The sequence below is a fragment of the Chionomys nivalis genome, chromosome 2 (assembly GCF_950005125.1).
Source record: "Chionomys nivalis chromosome 2, mChiNiv1.1, whole genome shotgun sequence".
Classification (NCBI taxonomy): domain Eukaryota; kingdom Metazoa; phylum Chordata; class Mammalia; order Rodentia; family Cricetidae; genus Chionomys; species Chionomys nivalis.
The window spans coordinates 68395544-68419344 of record NC_080087.1 but is presented as its reverse complement, the minus strand read 5'-3'; the positions used below and the strand labels follow the sequence as shown (position 1 = coordinate 68419344).

The 23801-nt window shown below is 47.8% G+C and overlaps 1 protein-coding gene across 1 annotated transcript; it reads right to left on the bottom strand.

Annotated features, from left to right (window-relative positions):
* Nucleotides 1–21: 21 nt before the first annotated feature.
* Cacng8 (calcium voltage-gated channel auxiliary subunit gamma 8) lies at nucleotides 22–23801 on the bottom strand. The gene is made up of 4 exons (XM_057761959.1): nucleotides 23345–23801; nucleotides 4714–4797; nucleotides 3749–3889; nucleotides 22–1039 (listed from the first exon to the last, which is right to left on the bottom strand). Exons 1-4 carry the CDS (start codon nucleotides 23520–23522, stop codon nucleotides 279–281), a joined length of 1164 nt encoding a protein of 387 aa, XP_057617942.1. The 5' UTR covers nucleotides 23523–23801; the 3' UTR covers nucleotides 22–278.

Below are 23801 nucleotides of genomic sequence, written 5' to 3'. Positions count from 1 at the left end.
ACCCTCCCTTGAAATTCCCCCCACACAAAAATAAAACACAGCGCTCCCACGCCTGAACCCCCTTTCCTGTCCCGTCCCCCTCCCCAAGGGTCCCTGCTTCAGAGCGTGATGGGGGTAGAGGGTGTGGAGGGGCGCGGGGAGGGGCTGGAAGGCCCAGCGGTGTCCAGCGCGCTCGCGGGGATAGAGCTGGGGGCACCCCGATCCGGCGGCCTCGTTGCACGCGCGCCCGCGCACGCGCCCCGGACGCGCCCCCCGGCTCCCCGCGAAGGCGAGCAACACTACACGGGCGTGGTTTTCCTGTTGAGCGTGTTGGTGTTGGACGCGGCAGCCTCTTTGGACAGGGTCCCGGGCGCGGGTGCTGCAGGAGCGGGCGGCGCGGGCGCGGGCGCAGCGGGCGGTCCGGTGACCGTGACCGTGACGCCGGACGCCGCCTCCTTGGGGAAGGCGTTGTGCAGCGTAAGGAAGCCCGCTGTGCCCCCGCGGTCCCGCTCGGCGCCCGCCCCGCCTCCCCCAGTGCCTCCGGCCGCCCCGCTGTAAGCGCCCACGCCGCCGCCGCCGCTGCCGGCCCCGGCGCCCGCCAGCCCCGCAGCCACGCTGCCCTTGGACGGGTCGCGACTGAGCGTGTACATGGAGATGTCCGTGGAGGCGAAGCCCGGACCCCCGGGGCCGCCGGGAGACGCGTCCCGCGACGGCGATGCCTCGCTGGAGCCTCGGGAGCTGGAGCGGGAGCGGCGGCGGTAGCGGAAGCGGTAACTGGGCAGACGGAGGATGGCCGAGGGGCCGCTCCCGCCACTGCCGCCCGCGCCGCCGCCGGCCTTGAGCAGGTCCGAGCGAGATTGGCAGTGCGCCTCGCGGCTGCGTTCGATGTAGATGTTGACGGCCAGCACGCCGATCACCTCGGCCAGGATGAAGGACAGTCCGCCGAAGTAGAAGGACCAGCCGTATGAGTAGTGGTTTTTCTTCTCCTCGTCCCTCTTGGGGCCCGGCTCGCCGGCATTGGCCGATATGTACACGATCACCCCGATGATGTTGCTCAGGCCTGGATGGAGACGGTCATGTGGGAGCCTAGAGGACCCGCAGTCCTCTGGCCGACTTAATCCCCTGTAGTCTAAACCAGAGCTTCCACTAGGCTAGGCTCCACCCCAGGAATATAAGCCCTGAGACCCACGGAGCTAAAAACTACTCCAGGAGTCTAGGCCCGGCTGCAACTGGTTAAACTCCACTCTTGGTTGAACTCTTATGTCCTGCCCATATGGTCTAAGCTCCACCCCACTGGCCTAAACCCACCCAGGAGTCTAAACCCACTCCACTGGTCTAAGCTTTACACCCAAGGGTCTAAGATTCACTTCTATCGAACTGAATTCCACCCGTGTTCCCACTGGACTAAACTCTACTCCAGCAGCCTTAGCCCTGCTCGCTAAACTGCATCCAAGAACTTAAGCCCCACCGTTGCTGGGCTAAATTCCACCCTAAGAGTCTAAGCCCCACTGCCACCGGTATGAATTTCACCCCCAAGTAGTTTAAGTATCACTCAAAAGGGCTAACACGTCCTCAAGAATCTAAACCCACCAGAGGAATGCAAGTTCTGGTCCCATTGGCCTAAGCCATCTTCCGGAATCTAAGTCCCATCCTCATTGGTCTAAAATCCCACTTCAGAAATCTATAAGACTCTCCTCCATTGGCCTAAAATACTTCCCTTGGAGATCTAGCCCTGCCCTCTGAGTTAGCGCCATCCCCTGCGCCCCCTAATCTTGGTCCCATCCCTACCTGGCCCTGGCCCCTTCTCCCGTCATCAGTTCCATCTGCCTTACCTATCTGGGTCTAAATTGCACCCCTTTCAAGGCCTTGACCCCAGGAGGACTCAGACCTTACCTTGGAGAGTCCAAACAATGGCTGAGAATGGCCCATCCCTGTCCTAATGACCTTGATTCCTCCCACAGTTTAGGTTAATCACCCCCAGGTAGTTCAGGTTCCGCCCCTTCTTATCTAGCCTCCATGGATCTAAATCCTCCCCCCCCCCCACACACACCTAGGCCCACACTGAATGGTGTCAGATCTACCCTCGGTGAGGTAGTCCAGTCGCAGTTTGCAGATCCTGTCCAAAGTATAAATCCAGATTTTCCCCCAGGTCCCTCCTTCTGTTCCTTTTTTGTTGCTAATGGCATAATTCCACTTTAAATCTCTAAGATCTGCCCATTGATGGCCTAACCCTCTCTGCACTATAGAGTACTGGCCTTACCAGCCTTAACTACACCCTAATTATAATAAATCTTCGTACTCCAGGTCCAACCTCCAGTCTTCTAAACCCCAGGCCCTGTAGGTGTAGGTCAGTATTTCCACCTTGCCACACACCTCTCTCACACCTAACCAGACCCCCCCACCCTGTGCAGGTCTAGACCACTGCTCTCCACAACACATACCAGGCTAGTTAAATGTCTTAAACTCCCTTCTTGGATTGCAAGTTCCACGTTCATTAATCTAATCTCCGTGTGTGTGTGTGTGTGTGTGTGTGTGTGTGTGTGTGTGTGTGTGTGTGGTGTCTGGAGGGTATCTATACCCTGTTACCCATTGGTCTAAACCATCCTGGGGAATCAATCTAAAGCAAGCCCCACGTTCATTAATCTAATTTCCACGGGGATGTGTGTGTGTGTGTGTGTGTGTGTGGTGTCTGGGGGGACTCTAAAGCAAGCTCTGCTTTCATTACCCTAAACTACACCCCTGTGCAGAAGGGGCCTTTTCTGCACTCCACCCTACTTTCCAATCCTAATCTATACTAATGAGCAGGTCTGAGCTCTGTCCTTAAGGCTCATTATCCTGGCGTCTGCTACCCTAGGCCAGTTTTATTTGGGGTTGGGAGGAGTCTTTATTTTGAGATTTCTCACAAAGCCTAGGCAGTCCTCAAACTCCTCATGACCCCCCTGGACTGCAGGCAGGCATCACATCGAGGAGGGTTAAATGTGGCTGGGATGGGACCAGGGCCTTTGTACACTCTACTGCCCAGTCACATGCACAAGCCAAGGCCCTAGCTCTTGTGGTAACGAACTTCACATCCTGGCCTCCGTCTAGCTTCTTGCATAACCTATCTCCTTTTGAATTTTCCAGTAAATAGCCTTTTTACTCAAACAGGCAACGCCTGGTCTTCACACCTTCAGTTTCATATTGCTGGGCCTAGAGCAGTGGTTCTCGACCTTCCTAATGCTGTGACCCACCCCCAGGCAAAACAATTATTTTTGTTGCTACCTCATAACTGTAATTTTGCTACTGTTATAAATCGTAATGTAATTATCTATATGCAGTATATCTGGTATACGACCTCCTGGGAAAGCATTGTTTAGCCTCTCAAAGGGGTCGACCCACTGAGAACCACTGGGCTAGAGGATTTTTCTTAGAACCAGCCCCTTTTAAGATCCACTCAGGTAAATTTCTTCCTCTTCAGCCGCAGCCCCACCTTCCTATTGTTAGACTCCTGGTGTCTCAGGTCCCTTCCTCCATCCCAGACGCCTCCTTCAGTTCTCTAGGACAGCTAGGGAAAGTCCGCTCCTTGCCTCCCACTTTACTCACAGACACCAGTCTGTGCAGGCACAAACTAAACCTAAACCTACCTTACCCAGCATGGGAGGAGCCTAGGAAAACTCCAGTCCCCAGGGGGCGCTTGGGGCAGGCTGAATTTGCAGTCGCATGCGCCCATGCACACGCAGACACCCACGCGCCCGTGGGTGGCCCGCCTCCCCTTCTTTCTGCCTCTCACCTGCTGCCACGAACAGGATCCCCGCGCCCAGGATGATGTTCCTTTTGGATTTGTAGACGCGGGAGGCAGCTACGCACACGCCCCCGAGCAGCAGCAGGATGGCGCTCAAGATCGGGAAGATGCTGGAGGCCCGGACCACTCCTGAGGAAAGGAAAGAAAAGAGAAGGAACGAGAGGAGAGCGCGTGGGCTGTCAGGCGGGCCACTGAGCCCCAGGCCCACCGCACCTCCTGCCTGCTTCCCTCTTTGCTTAGCTAAATTTAGTTCGCTAATTCTGCCTCTCTGATTCTTTTCTTTTTCATCTCATTTTCCCTCCTGATTTTAAAGTTTCTTTGTTTTTCCACCCCACCTCCCCTCCTTTTTCTATGCATCTTTATCATGTTTCTCTCTCCCACTGCTTTTCTTTCTCCTTATCTTCATCCCTCTCTTGTTTGTAACTCCATATTTCATCCTTCGCTCCCTTTCTGAGTATACATCGTATCCTTCTCTATCTCCTTTTTTTTTTCTTTCTACCTTTCCACTCGTGCTTTCCCTCTCTAAAACCCTGGACAGATTCTGTTATTTCTGAGCCTTGTTAAAGCAGCCAATCATAATAAAGACTTTGCCACGATCTCAGGATAACAGTCCAATCGCAGTACTTGCTCCCCCAGGGGAGTAGTCAGTCCAGGCGGCAGATTGCAGGCCCAGCGCAGCAGCCAATCTACAGCCTTTTACTATACAAAGTTGCCCGGCCATAGACATCCAACCGACCAATCATCACCCAGAATTTCCCGCTGGGCTTGCCCCTCTGGCCCGGCAGCTGAGCAGCTGGACCTGGATTGCCAGGGAAGGGAAACTAATCTAGGAGTGAGGTTCAAGCTCCTCCCAGTCCCCCCGTCCCCCACCCGCCCGTCTCCTTCCAAGAACTCACATTGTCCTTTCTCATCCCACCCGGATCCTCGACCCCACCTCCACCCCGCCCACGTACGGAGTAGGTACTCCGCGCTGTCATGGTCGTAATCCGTGTCCTCCGGAAAGTGGTTGATCTTCACGCAGACACCTCTTTTCAATCCTGGAGAGGGGATGGGGACGGTGGGGTTGTCAGATTTAGGGACCGCCAACCCCTGTGTTTTGAGAAGACCCTCCCCTACTCAGACGCACACCCCCAGGCCCCAATTTCTATTCCCGCTCTCTCTGGGTTGATTAAGAGGTAGGAATCCTAGTCCACAACTGGTGTCGGGGCAAACTTTGCACCCCTCACATCTGTTTCCCACCTGTATTAAGAATTTTTTTTTTGATGGAAGAGAAGGGGACGGGGCAGGGAGATGTAAGGGCAGGTGTGGGGGTACAAGCCTGTAATTCCAGCACACGCCAGAGGTAGAAGCAGGAGGACAGGAGCTTTGTGGTCACGCCTGGCTACACAGAGAGTTCAGAGGCCAGCCTGGGATGCTTGAGCTCCTGCCAGAGAGGGGAGGGGAGGAGAAAGAAGAGAAGACAGGAGGAAAGGGAAGGGAGAAAGACAATACCTCAGAGGCGGACATCCTTCCAAGTATCCACTACTAGAGACCTTTGCTCTCAATTTATGTGACTTCGCATTTTCCCTCCAAGAAGTCAGTGTTGTCACCATGTCGAGGTACCCTTGTACCCTAAGCTTGTCGAAAAGGCTGAAAATGCATGGAAAAACCAGGACTCCGAAAACACTGCATGCAGTTCCTGAGAACCAAGAGATCATCCTGCAGCTTCATCCCATCCTCTCTGACCCTCCCCCTCCCACCCACTAGAACCTATCTATTTCAATCTGTGGGAGCAGGTTGTTATATTGCCTGTGATATATAGCCTGCAAACACAAATTGCATAAATACACTCATTCTTAAACCCGAGCTCCCTCCAACTTGCTGGTCTTTGCAGATGTAATAATTACTCTGCAGATACAGTTTAGGAGTTCACACATGCACACACGTGTGCACACACAAGGTGGACCCTCTAGGGCTAACAGTTCCCTAGGCCATCCCTTGTAGACTTTTTGATATTCTTTATCTTCTGCAAGCTGGGAGTTCCTAAAGGTGGGGGAGGGGCAACTAAAATTTGACTTCTTGTATTCCTACCATTGAAAGGCATAGAGCCTGGCTCCCAGGAAGCCTCAAGGAAGGGATGGATGGATGGATGGATGGATGGATGGATGGATGGATGGATGGATGGAATAAGGAATGACTATAAAGACAGCAGAAAGAGGTTGGAACAAGTGAGGCAAAGGAACACGGGAAGAAATGGGAATAAAGGGGGAAATGGAGGGATCGAGTCTGAGGCAGTGAGTAATGCTGTGAAGAGCCAATGGTTAGGTGGTTCCTGTGCTGGACAAGTCACTTGATGTGCACTGAAGGAGAGCTTTAGGGGCTGGAGAGGTGACTCGGTGGGTAAAAGCACTTACTGGGCAAGCATGAGTACTTGTGTTCAAATCTCCAGCACCGCTTTAAAAAAACAGATATGGTTGCATGTGTCTATTGCTTCGGTGCTGGGGCAAGGGATCAGATACAGGAGGATTGCTGGGATTTGCTGCCTGCTGATCTAGCTTCGCGTTCAGTGAGAGATCTCGTATGAAGGAAGTAAGGCAGAAGGCAGATACAGAAGGACATCTGATGTCCTCTTCTGGTTTCTGCATACATGTGCATGCACATGTGCACACACACACAAGCACACACACACACACTGCACATGCATACACCACACACACAAGCATAGGAGCTTGCAAGGTGGGCAATCTGAGTTTGATCCCTGAGAACCACATCACAAATAGAGAGGACATGTCTGTGCCCCCCATTATACTTGAAAATAAAGAGATAAGGTTGGTATTATGTTCAGACCAAATGTTTGATGCTAAGAATCCCACTTTGGGTGATGGAGAGATGTTACAGTGGTTAAGAGCACTTGCTGCTCTTCCAGAGATCCTAAGTTCAATTCCCAGCATTCACACGGTGGCTCACAACCATCTATGAGATCTGGTGCCCTTTTCTGGCCTGCAGAGACATACATGTAGGCAGAACACTGTATGCATAAATAAATAAACAAATAAACAAACAAATAAATATTTTTTTAAAAGAGAGAGAGGCAGAGAGAGCACTTGCTTCTCTTGCAGAGGACCAAGGTTGAGTTCCTAAAATTCTCATTCAGGTGTGTATTTAGGCATACCTGGCCCACCCCTTGGAGTCTTGAGAGAGTACTTCTCCCTTGTGTGCATGCTCAATATGCAGGCAGTAGCCCCTTCCTTTAAAAGGTGGAATTCCGCCTGTTTTCCCTCTCTTCCCTTCTCTCCAGGCCATACCAGTCTCTCTCTCTCTCTCTCTCTCTCTCTCTCTCTCTCTCTCTCTCTCTCTCCCTCCCTCCCCACCCCCCGCCTGAATGCTGACACATTAAATCTAAAACCTTCCCTAACTTCAGTCCTGGGGGATCCAATGCCCTTTTCTGATTTCTATGAGCATCAGGCATGCACACAGTGCACATATATACAGCAAGGCAGAACATGCATATACAGAATAATCAATCTTTTCTAAATCCTACTGTTTTCTGTTAGATTATACCACCTTTATTCTGTCACCTTGTTAACATCTGTACTTATTGTTTCTATGCCTTCACATATCAAGATTCAAAGAATAAGACCTAATTCATTGTGTTGATGTGAAAATAGGATCCAGATAAACGTAACTGAATGTTCTGTTGATCTGTTGTAACCTGTGCTGGTCAGTTTCGTGTCAATTTGGCACAAACTAAAGTCATTTGGGAAGAGGGAACTTTAATTGAGAAAATATTCCCACCAGGTTTGCCTGTGGGAAAGCCTGTGGTGCATTTTCTTGACTAATGATTGGTGTGAGAAAGCCGAGATCACCATATCTGGTGCCACCTCTAGGCTGGGTGTCCTGGGTGCTATAAGAAAACAGGCTGATCAGGCAGTGATGGCTCACACCTTTAATCCCAGCACTTAGGAGGCAGAGACAGGTGGATCTCTGTGAGTTAGAGGCCAGCCTGGTCTACAGAATGAGTTCCAGGATAGGCTCCAAATCTATATAAAAACCCTGTCTTGAAAATCAGAAAGAAAGAAAGAAAGAAAGAAAGAAAGAAAGAAAGAAAGAAAGAAAGAAAGAAAGAAAGAAAGGAGGCTGAAGCTGGAGCGATGGTGCAGGCCTTTAATCCAAGCACTTAGGAGGCAGAAGCAGGTGGATCTCTGTGAGTTCAAGGCCAGCCTGGTCTACAGAGTGAGTTCCAGGGCAGCCAGAGCTACACAGAGAAACCTTGTCTTGAAAAACAATAAACGAAAAAAGAATAGAGAGGGGGGAGGGAGGGAGGGAGGGAGGGAAGGAGGGAGGGAGGGAAGAAGGAAGGAAGGAAGGAAGGAAGGAAGGAAGGAAGGAAGGAAGGAAGGAAGGAAGGAAAAGAAAATAGAAAACAGGCTGAGCAAGTTCTGAGGAGCAAACCAATAAGTACCACTCTTCCATGATCTCTGTTTCAGTTCCTGCCTCCAGGTTCCTGCCTTGAGTTCCTTCCCTGACTTCCCTCCATGACGGCATGTTGCTTTTGGTCATGATGTTTTATCACAGCAATAGGAACCACAGATAGTACCCATTGTTCAGATGAAGAACATAAAGCAGAGAAAGGCTCAGCAATTCAGCACTGATGGATGAAGGAAACAGAACTCACACCAAAGTGTTCACACATGCACCATTGGAGTGCCAGCATTGGCCTGTCCATCAATGCGATTCCAGAATCTCAAACACTGTCTCACCCATAGTAAATGCATAATAAATACTTGTGATAAGGGCTGGGTATATAGTCCCAAATGGTAGAGTGCTTGCCTGATACACGCAAAGCCAGAGGTTCTACCCCTAGCACAGCATAAAATGGAGGCTGTGATACATGCCTGTATTCCTAGCACCAGGACAAAGAAAGGCAGGAAAGTCAGAAGTTCAACATTGTCCTTAGCCCCATAGCAAGTCAGAGATTGGCCTGTGCTACAACACAGGAAAAGAAAAGAAAAAAGAAAAAAAGCTTGTAATGAAAGAATGAGTGAATGGGCCAAGATGCAAATCAAATGGTGTTGGGGAGCCAGCAAGTAGGCTTGAGGAATAAGGAGCTTGTTGCCAACCTGATGATCTGAGTTCCATCCTCAACATTCACATGGTAGAAGGGGAGAATCAACTCTCCAAAGTTATCCTCTAAACTCCAGATGTTCATTATGCCACACATTCTCAAAAGTGAGCACACATGCACATTTGAGCACACACATACACACAGAGAGAGAGAGAGAGAGAGAGAGAAACTAAATAAATAAATATATGTAATTCAAAAAAAAATGTAAAAGATGTCAGAGACCAGAAAGACAGCTCAACAGTTAGAGCATGTCGTATTTTTGCAGAGAACCTGAGTTCTGTCACCCAGCACCCACATCTAGTAGTTTACATCCATCTATAACTCCAGTTCCAGGGGATTCTGACGCCCTCTTCTGGCCTCAATGAGCTCTGCACTCACATGCACACACACACACACACACACATAAGTTTAAAAAAATATATTCAAAGCTGTGTGTGGTGGTGGTGGTGCACCTTTAATCCCAGAACTTAGGAGGCAGAGGCAGTCAGATATCTGTGAGTTCAAGGCCAGCCTGGTCTACAATGAGAGTTCCAGGACATCCAGGATGGTTATGCAGAGAAACTCTATCTCAATAAATAAAAACAAGCAAACAAATAAAAGCCCCATATATTCACTGTCACTAATCCTTAGGGAAACACAGTGACAACTATAATGAGATACTTTCTTCTTTTTTTTTGGTTTGGTTTGGTTTGGTTTGATGAAGAAGGGTCTCACTGTGTAGTAAGGCTGGCCTTAAACTCATCATCTTCTCTCCTCAGTCTCTCGAATGCTGGGATGGTAAGTGTGCAGTACCACGCTCAGCCCAAGATGCCATCTTGTATGCACTGGGACTACAGAGGGCAGAAAATCAGATAACAAGTGTTGACAAAATGGGGAGAAAGGAGAAAATCATGTGCACCACTGGCAGGAACAAAGGGTAATACCGCCATTGGGGGACACAGTATGGTGTGGAGGGTCCTCAAAAAGTTAAGGACAGGTTACCTGGAGAGGGGGCTCAGTGGTTAAGAGCACAGTGACCTGAGTTCAATTCCCAGCTCCAACATGGCAGTTCACAACAGCCTCTAACTCTAGTTCCAGTGGATCTGATGCCCTCTTCTTAATGCTGAGAGCACAAGGCAGGCATGTGGTACACAATCATTCATGCCGACAAAACACCCATATATATAAAATGAAAAAATAAACTTATTTTTTAAGTTAAAAATCATAATGTTACATGACCCAGCAACTCTACATCTGGACTTCAACCTGAAGAAATTGCAAACAGCAATGTGAGGAATTAATGCGCTCATGTTCTTAGCAATATTCAAGGTAGCCAAAAAGTGGGAACAAAAAAACATGGTGGCTTGTAATCCCAGAACCTATGCAATAGATGCAGGAAGATCAGGAGTTCAGGGTCGTCGTAGGCTGTATATTGAGTCAAGGCCAGTCTCAGCTACATAGTACCTTGTTAAAAAGTGAGGAGAGTCCAAGTTCTCTTCTAAGATGAATGCACAAGACAAAGCAATGTAATGTATACAATGGAGTATTATTGAACCCTTTAAAAGGAATTATACTGATGATGTAGCTTATTGCTACATCTCTAGTGTTGGCCCAACACACCAGAGGACCTGGGTTTGATTCCCCAGAACCTCCTAAAACAGGATGATGACACATAAATCTCTCACAAGCGGGAGCATCATGAGTTCCAGCTCATCTCAGTCAGCTCCTGACTTACCTGGTCTACCCAAGACTGTCTTCAAAACCACTACAAGCTAGGCATGGTGGCAAATGTCTTTCTAGTACTCAGAGGGCAGAGACAGGTGGATCTCTATAAATCTGAGGCCATCCTGATCTACATGTGAGTTCCAGGACAGCCAGGGCTATGTAGAGAGATCCTATGTCAAAAAAAAAAAAAAAAAAAAAAACAAAACAAAAAAACAAAACAAAACAAAAAAAAACAAAGGAAAAACCTCAATCACGCAACAACAACAAAAATCAAAACAATCACCACAACAGTAAATTTCGATCTAAAAGTGGAATTGTGACATGACTGAAACTGTCATTGAACTTTGAGGTCATGATGCTATGTGAAATAAGCCAGGCACACGGAAAAAACATGTATGATTTGGCTGTTAAGATGGCTCAGAGAGCCAGCCACCAAGCCTTAGCATCTGAGTTTAATCCCTGCGACCCATATGGTAGAAGGAGAAAAACGACTCCCAAAAGTTGTTCTCCTGCTTCTTCCTCCTGCATTGGTACAGGCATACTCATCCATCCACATATATACACACATACATGAACACTAAGAATAAATTTAAAGCCAGGCAATGGTGGCGCACACCTTTAATAGTAGCGCTTGGGAGGCAGAGGATCTCTGAGTTCGAGGCCAGCCTAGTCTACAGAATGAGTTCCAGGAAATCCAGGACTATACAGAGAAATCTTGTCTCAATACACCAAAAATAAGAAGAAAAAAAAAAGGAATAAATTTAAAATGTAATTAAAAAAAAAAAACCAACCTTACAAGTGGCACCTGGAGAAATCAAACTCACAAATACAGAAAGCAGAATAGTGGTGGCCAAGGTGAGGAGAGAGGGAATGGAGAAAGGTTTGGTGGATAGTGTTTCAGTTTTTGCAAGTTCTCAGGTGTTGTGGAGATTAGTTATGGAGCACCATGAATGCACTCAGCATTGATGATCTGTATGCTTAACAGTGAGTACAGTGGTACTAGCGATGTAACTCAGCAGGTAGAATGCCAGCCTGGCATACCGAAGGACCCAGGTTTGATTCCCCAGGAATCAGGAAGCTGAGGCATTCGAGATCATCCACAGCCTCAACCTGCTCGTGACTCACCTGGCTGTGTGAGACCTTGTCACGAAACGACATAAAACAAAACAGAGCAACTCGGTAATGGAAAATGAGATTACTGCTCCCTCGGAATGGAAAGATGGCTCGGAGGGTGAAAACACATGCCGTGCAAACCTGACAGCCTCTTCTGATCACCAGAACCCATGCAAAAAGCCAGACGGAGTGGCACACATTTGTAATCCCACACCAGGATGAGATAGGAGACGGAAACAAGGAAACTGCCCCGAAGTTCACTGGCCAGCTAGCTGAGACTATTCACCATGGCAGAAACAAAAAAGACCCTATATCCGCAAGGTTAGGAAGAACCAATTCCTCAGAGTTGTTCTCTGCCCTCCACACATGCACCATGACATGCCTCCAGTGTGGAATAAAACAAGAACATGCACACATACACAAATACATAAGCAAACATATCTGTGACAGGGTCTCAACTCTGTAGCCCTGGCTTTCCTGGAACCCGCTGTGTAGATCAGGCTAGTCCTGAACTCACAGAGATCTGCCAGCTTCTGCCTCCTGGGTGCTGGGAATAAAGGCATGGACCACTTCATCCTTAAGTAACTATTTCTGAAATTAGTAAGATGATAAATAAACTTATAGCATGCATATTTCACTACTATTTAGAAAGAAGGAAAAAAGATTTTTCTGATCTGAATGTACATTCTCTCTCTCTCTCTGTCTCTCTGTCTCTCTCTCTCTCTCTCTCTCTCTCTCTCTCTCTCTCTCTCTGTATGTGTGTGGTGTGCATGCACATGTGTGAAGGTCAGCAGTCAACGTTGGGTGTCTGTCTTCCTCAATCACTCACCACCTTCTTTGAAGCAGAGCCTCTTCCTGCACCAGAAACTCAGCAACTGAGCTAGGCTGTCTGGCCAACAGACCTCTGGTCCCTCCTATCTCTGCCTCCCTGATGCTGGGATTATAGTGCTATGGTCATGTGCCAGGGATCTGAACCCAGGTCCTAGTGCTTATATAACAAACACTTAAACAATTGAGCCATCTCCCCATCCCATAAATGGTAAATTCTCTCCATCAGCACACCCATGGCAGTATGATGGGTTAAGATGATGGTCTCAGGTTCCCACCTCAGAATGGTAGGAGTCACATAAGACTGGTCACTAAACCGTACTAAAGGCTAGGCACATACATATAGTTCAGTTGGCAGAGTGAGAACAAAGCCCTAGATTCCATGTGCAGCACTGTATAAACCAAGTGTGTTAATACACACCAGCACTCAAGAAGTGCAGACAAACGATCAAGAGTTCAACCCATCCTCTGGTACATACCAAGTTCAAGGCCAGCCTGGAATAGTGTAATGTTACTCATTATCAACTGGGAACCTAGAAGGCAAGCCTCTGGGCATAGCTGTGAGGGTTTGTCTAGATTAAGGTTAGCCTCCAAGTATGTCTGGCATTGGAGAGATGGCTCAGAGGTTAAGAGCACTAGCTGTTCTTCCAGAGGTCCTGAGTTCAATTCCCAACAACCATCTATAACAGATCTGGTACCCTCTTCTGGTCTTCAGGCACAGCATTCTACACATAATAAATAAATTATAAATAAATAATAATAATAAAACCACCAAAATTGGTTTTGGGTTTTTTGTTTGGTTTTAGTTTTTCAAGACAGGGTTTCACTGTTTAGTTCTGGCTGTCCTAGAACTCGCTTTGTAGACCAGACTGGTCTCAAACTCACAGAAATCTACTTGCCTCTGCCTCCCGATTGCTGGGACTAAAGGCATGCACTACCACTGCCTGGCAAATAAATAAATCTTAAAAAAAAAAAGTTTATTTGTGAGGAATTTCTGAGTTAAATTGATGTAGGAAGACTTATCTAATTGTGGATGGGACCACTCCCTGAGCAAGAGATTCTGAACTACATAAAGTGGAGAAGGTAGGACAGCAAGATGACTTGGCAGGTAAAGGTACCTTCTGTCAAGCCTGATGACCTGGTTTTGATACCAGGAATCCATGTGGTGGATGGAGAGAACTGATTCTGACCACAAGTTATCCTCTGATATCCGCACATGCTCCCTGCTGTAAAATCCCCTCCACCCAAACGTAAATAAATAGGCAGGCAGGCAGACATACGTAATTAAAGGGAAGACAGCGAGCTGGGCACTGACAGGCGTGCGCTAAACACCGCTCTCTGCTCCTTACTTTGGCTGTCATGTGATTGGCTACTTCAAGTTTTTGCTTCCCTGACTCCCTGCCCCCACAATGATGATGGACTGTAGCCCGTAAATGAGGCAAATGCGCACCCCTTAAGTTGATTTTGTTGAGTATTTTATCACAGTAAATGGAAAGCAAAGTGAATAGACACTTGAGACTGCCTCAAGACAGGGGTGAGGGGTGGGGAAGGAGTGAACAAGACGCTTGATGTAAAGGCACTTACCACCAAGCCTGTTGATCTGAATTTGATACCCAGGTCTCCCACGGTAGGAGAGAACTGGCTCCTACAAGTTGTCCTGACACTCACACTTTAGCGAAGACTAAAGAATCTAACACACTGTAACAGTACCCTCTCGGCTAACCATGTGCCCGCTGCTGCTGAGCATTTGACAGAGGGTTTCTTAACTTGCTCAGTACTCAATACAACCCTCTAAAGTACACAGTGACAGGACCCCTACTTTACAAACCAGGAAACTGAGGCACAGAGTGCTGAGGAAGCTGCCTGCCCCACACAGATGCACACAGAAGGAGAGGGTTCAGCCACAGCCAGGTTTTGGAGGTCACGGAGCTCGGGCTCTGAGCAAGCTTCTCTGGACTCCCGTCCCAGAGTCCCAGCAGTGCAGCTCTTAGGAAACAGAACACCCCTGAGTCTCAGTCTCCTCGCTGAGAAACGAAGATGAGGCTGTGGCTCTGTGGAGTTCTGGTGAGGTTTCAGAGAAGTGAAACACAGATCCTGGGATGGTTACCACACAGACCAGTGTCTAGGCTCTGAGCCCAGGAGGCTAAGAACTTGTAAGTTTTGTTTGTTTGGGTTTTTGTTGTTATTGTTTTTGTTTTTCGAGACAAGGTTTCTCTACATAGCCCTGCTTGTCCTGGAACTAGCTCTGTAGACCAGACTAGCATAGAACTCATGGAGAGCAGCCTGTCTCTGCCTCCCGGGTGCTGGAATTAAAGGCATGTGCATCACCGCCCGGCGATTTGTTTTATTTTTAATTGGGGATTGGCAGGTATGTGCACATGAGTACTGGTGCCCCTGAAAGCCAGAAGAGGACATCAGATCCCTTCTGCACTGTAGTTACGGTCAGTCATGAGCCACCTGACATGGATTCTGGGACCTGAACTCTGGTCTCCTTGAAGAGTAGCAAGTGCTTTTAACCACTAAGTCGTATTTCGAACCCTGGGCTAGACAGGAGCTTTTTATGTACAGGGATGACCCCGAAGCTCTACAACTCTTTCCCAAAGCCCAGGATCTGCCTAATAGACAAGGATGTGATGTTAAGTGGCAGCAGATAGCCGTGGACAGGACACATGAAAACCAGGTCCAGCACACGGAGTCCTTCACATGCCTCACACTGTGGGTGCCCCAACCTGAGTCACTTTCCCTTCTCGGGCCTCCAGCTTGCTGCTCTGACAAACAGGAGCCATAATAATACCTTCCCTGTGGCACAATTGCAAAGACTCAATGAGATAATAAGGCAGGCAAACTGCTGAACGCAGGCATTTGCAGAGTCTGCAGCAATAAATGGGGCCGTGGGTCCAGACTGTTGAATCCTCAGGGAGGAGCTGCCGGCTTAGCTGAGAGTTCTCAGAAAGGGGCTGGAACACAACTGTCCAGTGTGGGTAGCACCACCCCGATACAGCAGCAGACACAGGCTATGAGGGGGACATTCACTAAACCTTCATAACAAGAGGAAGTGAGAGGAGCAAGGAAGGGGAGGAGTAAGGTTCATATTGATTATATGCGATATTTTGGTCAGATTTGCTTAAATATTAAGTTCACCTGTTTTTGGATTTTACTGCTGGGAATAGAACCCAAGTGAAATACCAAGGGGCCCCACTGATAGATTCTAGGCAAGCACTCTACCACCAAGCCCCACTCGGAACCTCTAACTGAAAAAGTCTAGGCAGCCACTTTACCACTGAACTACACCACTAGGCCCCTGGCTAATAAAGTCTAGGCAAGAGCTCTGCCACTGGCCCACCTTACCCCACCCAGCAGCCAATCCCTTGGTGGATTCTATGCAGGTATTTTACTACTGAACCTTGCCCTCGAGCCCTGGGTGTGGGGGGGATCTAGGCAGGTGCTCTGCATGGAGGCACACCCCCAGACCCTCAATGGAGGATTCGAGGCAAGAAAGCCCTCTACCTCTGAGCCACACCCCAGCCCTTATCTGTTCCTTCTTGTTTGTTTTAATGTATCTATTAGAAAAATAAATTATATATAGTATTTATTTTATGTTTCTGTTGGGCAGTGCTGAGTGCTTAGGAAGGAAAGATTCTGGATACTTGAGATACTAATAAGAAGAAAACAATAATAAGTAGACCAGTACATGCACCACCTGCTAGCCTACTAAGTGCTTTACTTTTATTAATTCAGACTTTCCCAATCTTGTGAATAAGATATTATATATGGGGGGGCTGGAGAAATGGCTCAGAGGTTAAGAGCACTGGCTGTTCTTCCAGAGGTCTTGAGTTCAATTCCCAGCAACGACATGGTGGTGGCTCACAACCATCTATAATAGGGTCTGACTCTCTCTTCTGGTGTGTGGGTATACATGCAGAGCATTTATACATAAAATATAAATTTAAAAAATTTAAAAGGGCATTATCGTGATCCTCCTTTTGCAATAATGGAAATGAAACTGGGAAAGTTAAAATATACAGACAGTCCATGGCCACACTGCTCTCAGTGGAGAACAAAAAGTGTCTTGTTTTATGGTTTATGTCTCAAGGCAAAATTCTATACCATTTCCAATACCACAAAGGAAGATGAGACTGAGTCCCAGAAGTGCCAGACCTTCTGCACACCTGAATACCCAGTGGGCTGGAAGTTGGTAGTTTCACTGCTTTGTTCCGGACCTAAATTTTAATCCAGTTGCTACAGTGTGTTAACTGTGTGACTCTGGGCAAGACACTGTGCATCTCTGAGCCAATGCTTTCTCTTGCGGGGGCGGGGAGCGGGACAATAATAGTAGCTCTTTAGCGGGTTATTTGAGCGCCACATGAATGGCAGCTACAGTAACAGTCAAGTGAGCCTTCACAAGCGAGCTCCGTGACACACTAACCTCCTCTGGCGTACAGCACACCCATCAGGTTTAACCCAACATCTGACCCTCCCTCCTGTCTCCTGTGAAGCACTTCTCCAGCTCCCTCATACATTAACCCTTTGTGAGAGTTGGTTTTATTTGCCAGCTGGACACAACCTAGAGCCATCTGAGAGTCACAACAAGGGATTGTTTAGTTCAGGGTGGCCTCTGGGAGCATCTGTGGAGGAACGGCTTGTTTGCTTTAATTGAGGTGGCAAGATGTGCCCACTGTGGATAGTCCCATTCCCTGGACGTGGGGGTCCTGGATTGTATGAGAGAAAATGGGGAGAACTTGTATGCAAGCAAGCAACATGCATGCATGCATTTCTCTCAGCTCTTGACTATGGATGCAATGTGACAAACTATCTGAAGTGACTGCCTGATTGCCCCCCAACAATCCACTGTAACCTGGTCCAAGTATGGGAGAGCAGACCCTGAGGGCATGCAAGCAGAACTGGCCCTGCCTCTTGCTCATCACGGCAAGGGGTGACTTAGCCAGGAGCAATGTTGGAGAGTTCACCCTGATGGTGAGGATGGGGGAGAACTGGCAGACTGGCCAACCCTGCAACTACCCGAGCCAAGAACCAGGGTTATGAGTTGGTCAACCCCAACATCCACCCCATCCATGATCTGTGGGAGCACATGGAGGGGCTGGTTCTGCAGACCCAAAGCTGCAGAATCTCCACAACACACTGCAACAACAGGATATCCTAGAGGAGTCCCAGTGAGGGCCCAGCATAGACAGTGTAGCAAAAGCTAGAGACCTCCAACACGACCAATGACTCTTTACAATGAACATTTGCAAGTAAAAATACTTGGACTAAAGGGTTACTGTGTCACACACAACTCCCATGATAAGGTTTTTCCTTTTGTCCATTTTTATTCTTTTCTCTTTTCTTTTTTTCCTCTTAAATTTTATTTTATGCCGGGCGGTGGTGGCGCACGCCTATAATCCCAGCACTCGGGAGGCAGAGGCAGGCGGATCTCTGTGAGTTCGAGGCCAGGCTGGTCTACAAGAGTTAGTTCCAGGACAGGACCCAAAAAGCTACGGAGAAACCCTGTCTTGAAAATCAAAAAAAAAAAATTTATTTTATTTGGGTGGATGGAGTTGCAGGGGCGGTGGATATGAAGGAATGGGGAGATGAATGGGATTGAAATGCATGATCTGAAAGACACAAAGATAAATAAAAAGAGCAGGGCTCTGGTGGCGCACACCTGTAATTTGGCACTTGAGAGGCAGAGGCAGGTGGATCTCTGTGAGTTCAAGGCTAGCCTGTTCTACAGAGCTAGTTCCAGGACAGCTAGTTAAACAGAGAAATCCTGTCTCAAAAAAAACCAAAATAAATAGATAAGTAGTTTTTTTTAAAAAGATGGAAAAAGTCCCTTTCTCCCTTAAGTTATTTTTTGGCAGAATATTTATTATAACAACAGAAATGAAGTTAGAACACATTTTGACTGTCTTTTTTTTTTTTTTTTTACTTTTTTTTTCCCTTTTGAGACAAGGTCTTGTTATGTTGCCCTGGCCCATCTGGAGCATGGATCCTGCCTTGGAGATCCTGCCTCCAGAATGCTAGGATTGAACCATGCCTGGCTTCAAATGTTTTTGGTTTGATTTTTCTTATGCTTGTTTAAATGTCATTCTATTGTATGCTACTTCCTTTGAGAAAGAGCCTCTTGCTAGAGGCTAGGTTGACCAGCAAGCTGCAGAAAAGCATTTACTGCCATGTCTGACTTTTGGTGTTTTGCCATGGGTGTCAGATCCCTAGAAATTGGAGTTACAGACAGTTGTGAGCTGCTATGCAGGTGTTGAGAATTGAACCCAGGTCATCCGAAAGAGTAGTCAGGGCTCTTAACCACTGAGCCATTTCTTCAGCCCCCCCTATCTAGTTCTTTACGTAAGTTCTGGGAATTGAACTCAGGTCCTTGTATTTGCAAAGAAAGCACTTTATGAACTTAGTCATTTGTTGTGTTTCTTCCTTTTCTCTTTGGTGACTCTGGTCCACACACACACTGATGCTCATCACATAGACATCTCCAGCCAGGCTGCTGACTCCAGTCTCTCCGACCACGTCTCTAATAAGTCAGAATAAGAGGAGAAAAGGACAACAAGCAGACCAGACCTAACTGAGAATGGTTTCTTCACTTTGTAAAGTATCAAGAAGAGTGATTTCCTCGTATCTGAAATGGCATGAAACTCAGCCAGATCTTTTGACACAAACCTTTTATTACATCTACTTGGAAGGCTGAGGCAGAAGGATTGCAAGTTCAAGGCCAGCCTGGGAAAGTCAGTGAGACTGTATAAAAATAAAAAGAAAGCCGAGGATACAGCTAAGGGATAAAATGCCTTCCTAGCATACATGCGGCCCTGGATTCAATCTATTAGGGGGAGAAGCCTAGGTGTGGTGGTTCATACCTGTGATCTCAGTACTGAGGCTGCTTGCTGAGGCAGGAGAACTGCTGTGAACTGAAGGCTAGCCTGAGCTGCATCTCATAGTCTTGTTGCAAAAGCAAAAACTTTAAGTTAGGTATGGGGACTCATGCTATATAATCCCAGTCACTTAAGAGACAGAGACAAGGGGATCTTGTCTGGGTTGATGAAATGGCTCACTAGGTAAAGGTGCTTGCTGTCAAATCTGATGGCCTGAGCTCCAGCCCTGGAACTCGCACGGTAGGAAGAGAAGAGAAAATTAGCTGCTGTGAGTTATCTGCTGACTTCAACCAATGTGACCATGACAGGCATGTGTGTGCACCCCTCCACAATAATAAGTATAATACAATACAAATAAAATTAAAAGAGACTGTACAGACGTCCTATTTAAAAACAAAGTCCAACCTTGGCCACATAGCAAGTTAGAAGTCAGCCTAGGCTACATGAGACCCTATCTCAAAAACCCAAACCAAAACACACAAAAAGAAGAGATAGAGGTGGAGGAAGGAGAAGAAGAAAAGAAGGAAGGGAGAGAAAGAGGGAAGAAGGGGTGAAAGGAAGAGCAGAGCAGAGGACACGAAATTCAAATGCCAACGTCCACCAAGGATACTCAGCTAGATGCGGCCACACTCGGGTGTAGAATGGATGCTTTCACTAGAAGTGGCAACACTGACCGTGTGCTCCACAAAGCCAGAAATAATTACCCCTCTGCATGCTGTTAGCCCTTCAGAGAATGCCGCCTCCCCCATCACTGGCATTATTTCTTAGCAAGCATTCTAAAGCTGACACGTCCACAACTGAACCAGTGATATCCCTCCTTAATAGTGAGAGAAATAAGAGAAAATAAAGGAATTTAAACAAAATGCCCTGCTCTTCCTTCTCATGAACAGATCCCCCATTGTCAAGTGGCTATGACCAAAACTTCCTCATCACGTGGAATTTCTCACCTGAGGTGATTTTTTTTTAATCCCCCAGGGGAAGGTAGATAATGTATGGAGACAATTTACAATTTTGGTTGTCACAACTGTTGGGGGTGGGCGGGACTAGACAGGGAATAGAGAACCAGATCAACATCCTACGATGCTCAGCTCAGCCCCCGCCACACAGAATCCTCAGTCCCAAAATGTCACCGGGGTGGAGGTTCAGAAGCCCTGCCTCCAAGACACCCTTCACCCATCTCTCCATCTCAGATCCCACAGTTGCTCCATCAGCAGTGCCTTCCCACGGGGAACTTTGGAATATACTATGAATTCAAACCACGGCTCCCACATTCTCCCTTTCCACCCTCCCCTGAGCCATCTCTCAACATAGCAGCAAGAGTCATTCTGCTAGAACTTAAGCCAACTCCCATGGTTTCTCGACTCCAGAGAATCCAATGGCTCCCATCTCTGGGCAAAAGCTGGATCTTCTGTGGAGTACACATGAGCCTGTGACGTCAAGAGCTTATTATCTCTCTGACCATGCATTGCTCCCTCCCCACTGTCTGCCAGTCACACTGGCCTCCCGCTGGCGGCCAACACAGATTCATGATCACCTCAGAAGCTTTGCAGCCCCTATTTCCACAGCCTATACATCCATGTGTCTCCAACCTCACTTCTCCAGGCCACCAACCAATGTCAACTGCTCTATGAAACAAACGCCTCCCATCCTTCTCAATTAACTCACATGCGTAACCCTGATATGGCCCCTCTCTCCATTTCTGCTTTCTCTCTATTATTTCCATTAGTCTTTCTCCTTTCAGAACAGAAGATATTTAAAGTCAGAGATTTGTATGTGTTTTTTGTGCCTTATTGCTCTTGATTCAACAGGGAGAATCTGGGGATCATGGAGATGGCTGACTGACAACCTACATTCAATTCCATGAACTTACATGGTGGAAGGAGAGAAATGACCCCCACAAGCTCTCCTCTGACCTCTACCTACACACCAAAACACACATTCAAACCATACTGATACACATACAAAATTAAAAGGTACAGAATCTGCTACACAGTTTAAAGTCAATTTTAAAAGATGGATGGATGAACACACAGATAAATGAGTGATTGAATGAATGAATGAATGAATGAATGAATGAATGACATACATTTCAAGGAGGGTTCCGGTGCAAACTCCCATATATGGCTCTGTACTTCAGCCCTGGTGAGGCCGAAGAGTGGACATTAGTGACATGTCCCGTAGGGTGGGGGTACCAGAGAAGAGGAGGGACATGGGATGACAATGAGCAGAGGTGACTATGACATCTGATTGACTCCATAGCCAGATCTAAAGAAAGGGTCTGCTACTCAAATGGGGCCAGTAGGGGTCAGTTCTGAACACCAGATCTTTTGTGATAGCTTGCCGGAAGCCAGAGGTCAGATCTTTAGGGAGCAGTCTCCCTGCTTTGTAATGCTGGTGACTGACTTTGGTTTCCAGTATGAAACATTCCATGGACTCATCTTCAAAGCCCACCCATTCTTCACTTGAGGTGAGTGATTTGACAAGACAGAGGAGTCAGGGGCAATAGAAAAAACAAGACAGACAAAAAATAAAAGTGTAAAAACTTCAGCTCTTGGTGGTAAGGAAGGAACTTCGGGGTTGCTGGTCCATCCTCAGTGCAACAGATGAGGGTGAGAAGGTTCAGAAAGGTGGAAGGACAGCGGTCACATAATAAAGCACCCCGAGTCTTGTTTCACAGCCTCTATATGCATGACAGATAGACAGGAAATTTGCATGAAAGAATTACTAACATGGAGGATGGGATAGAGAAGGAGCCAAGAGAAAGAAAGATAGCAGGTGTCCTGGTCAAGAAGGGTCCGGCAAGGAGATAGGTTTGAGCCTGAAAACAGCACCCCAAAACAGAAAATACTTGGAGGGAGAGTGAAGAAACAAGGGGTCAGAGAAGAGGAAGCATCCCAGGAGTCCGCTAGGAAGTCATGAGGCTGTGGAGATGAAGCAGAACTGTCTAAATAAGAACTAGAAAGACCAGGATGTGAGCTTGGGAGAAGTTCTGATGGGGAAAAGGTACTAAGTGCTGCAGATGAGGAGAAGATGGTCTCCAGCAGGGAGAGAGAGCAAGAGAGACCAGAGGAGGTCAGAAGGCATAGCTTTGTTTCAATTCTGGAAGCCAACAGGAGAGGAAAGATGTGAGGAAGGGAAGAGAATGGGCAGGGCAGGTGAGATGGCCTGTGTGTGAAGCTTCAACTGGCCTTTGCCTTCCACATTCACACTGGAACTAGCACTCACTAGATAGATACATTGATAGATGGATACATAGCTAGATGGATACATAGATAGATGGATAGATAGATAGATAGATAGATAGATAAATAGATGATAGATACATAGATAGATGCATAGATAGATAGAGATACATAGATAGATGAGATACATAGATAGATACATAGATACATAAACAGACAGACAGACAGACAGAATAAAAAAAAAATTTAAGAAGGCCAAAGAAATGGTTCAGCAGTGAAGAGTACTCCCTGCTCTCCCAAAAGACCAGAGTCCAGTTCCCAGCACCCATATCACACATCTTACAAGGTTTTAATAACTAACTCCAGGGGATCAGAGGCTCTGTTCAAGCTTGCATGGGGACTTGAACACATGCACGTATTTAAAACACTGACACACAGAAATACGTGTACAGTAATTCCACACAGCTCACAACCATCTGTAACTCCAGTTCCAGAGGACCCAGCACCCTCTTTCCGACCTCAAAGGTTACGGAGCATGCCCGTGGTACATAGTCGAACCTACAGGCGACGCATCTATCCACATCATCAAATAAAATAAGAGAAGCAGAGAAGAAGGGTTGGGAGGTAGGGCAGAGGAATGTGTGGAATCACAGAGGCTCCAGCAGGGAAGCACACCCCTGGAGACCTTGAGATGGAGACTCAGAACACATTAGCCGTCAATTTGCTGGAGGCACAGGCTTCAGTGGAGGTGGCCAGCCAGGGCCTTCCTGCACCCTACCTTCCAGGCAGCATATCCGCCAGAGGCCTGAGTGTGTAAGGCCCCCAGGGTCCTTCTTCTCCGAGGAGCCGCTGCCCCCACGGTGGGGTGGTCCATCATCACCTGCGGTGAGGTTGGTGGTGTTGCAGATGAGAGCTCGTGTGTAGAGCCAGTAGTCAGTGCTGATGGCGATGGTCATGAGTCCAAAGGCCGCAAACGCACCTACGGTGGTCAGCAATACCTGAACGCCCTTTTCGCACCACAAACCCCTCTCTTCATTCCAACGTTTCAATGACTCCAGTTTGACCACAGGCAGCCGGGGGGCCGTGGGCCACCACCGGGGCAGCGGAGGTGGGGCCGTGCCGGCGACTGGGGGGGTCACAACACAGGCAGAAGCGGGGGGCCTCGAGGGGCCAGAGGGGATGGAGGCAGCAAGCAGGTGGCTGCGGAGGCGGAGGTCAGAGTGAAGCCATGGTCT

Bases quoted from the DNA above. Each gene is read 5' to 3' on its own strand.
- Cacng8 (XM_057761959.1), bottom strand. From the start codon at position 23,522: ATGACCATCGCCATCAGCACTGACTACTGGCTCTACACACGAGCTCTC. The intron at 4,798-23,344 runs GTAGGGTGCAGG...TCCCCTCTCCAG, and splicing joins GCGGATATGCTGCCTGGAAG to GATTGAAAAGAGGTGTCTGC. The intron at 1,040-3,748 runs GTGAGAGGCAGA...GTCTCCATCCAG, and splicing joins GATCCTGTTCGTGGCAGCAG to GCCTGAGCAACATCATCGGG.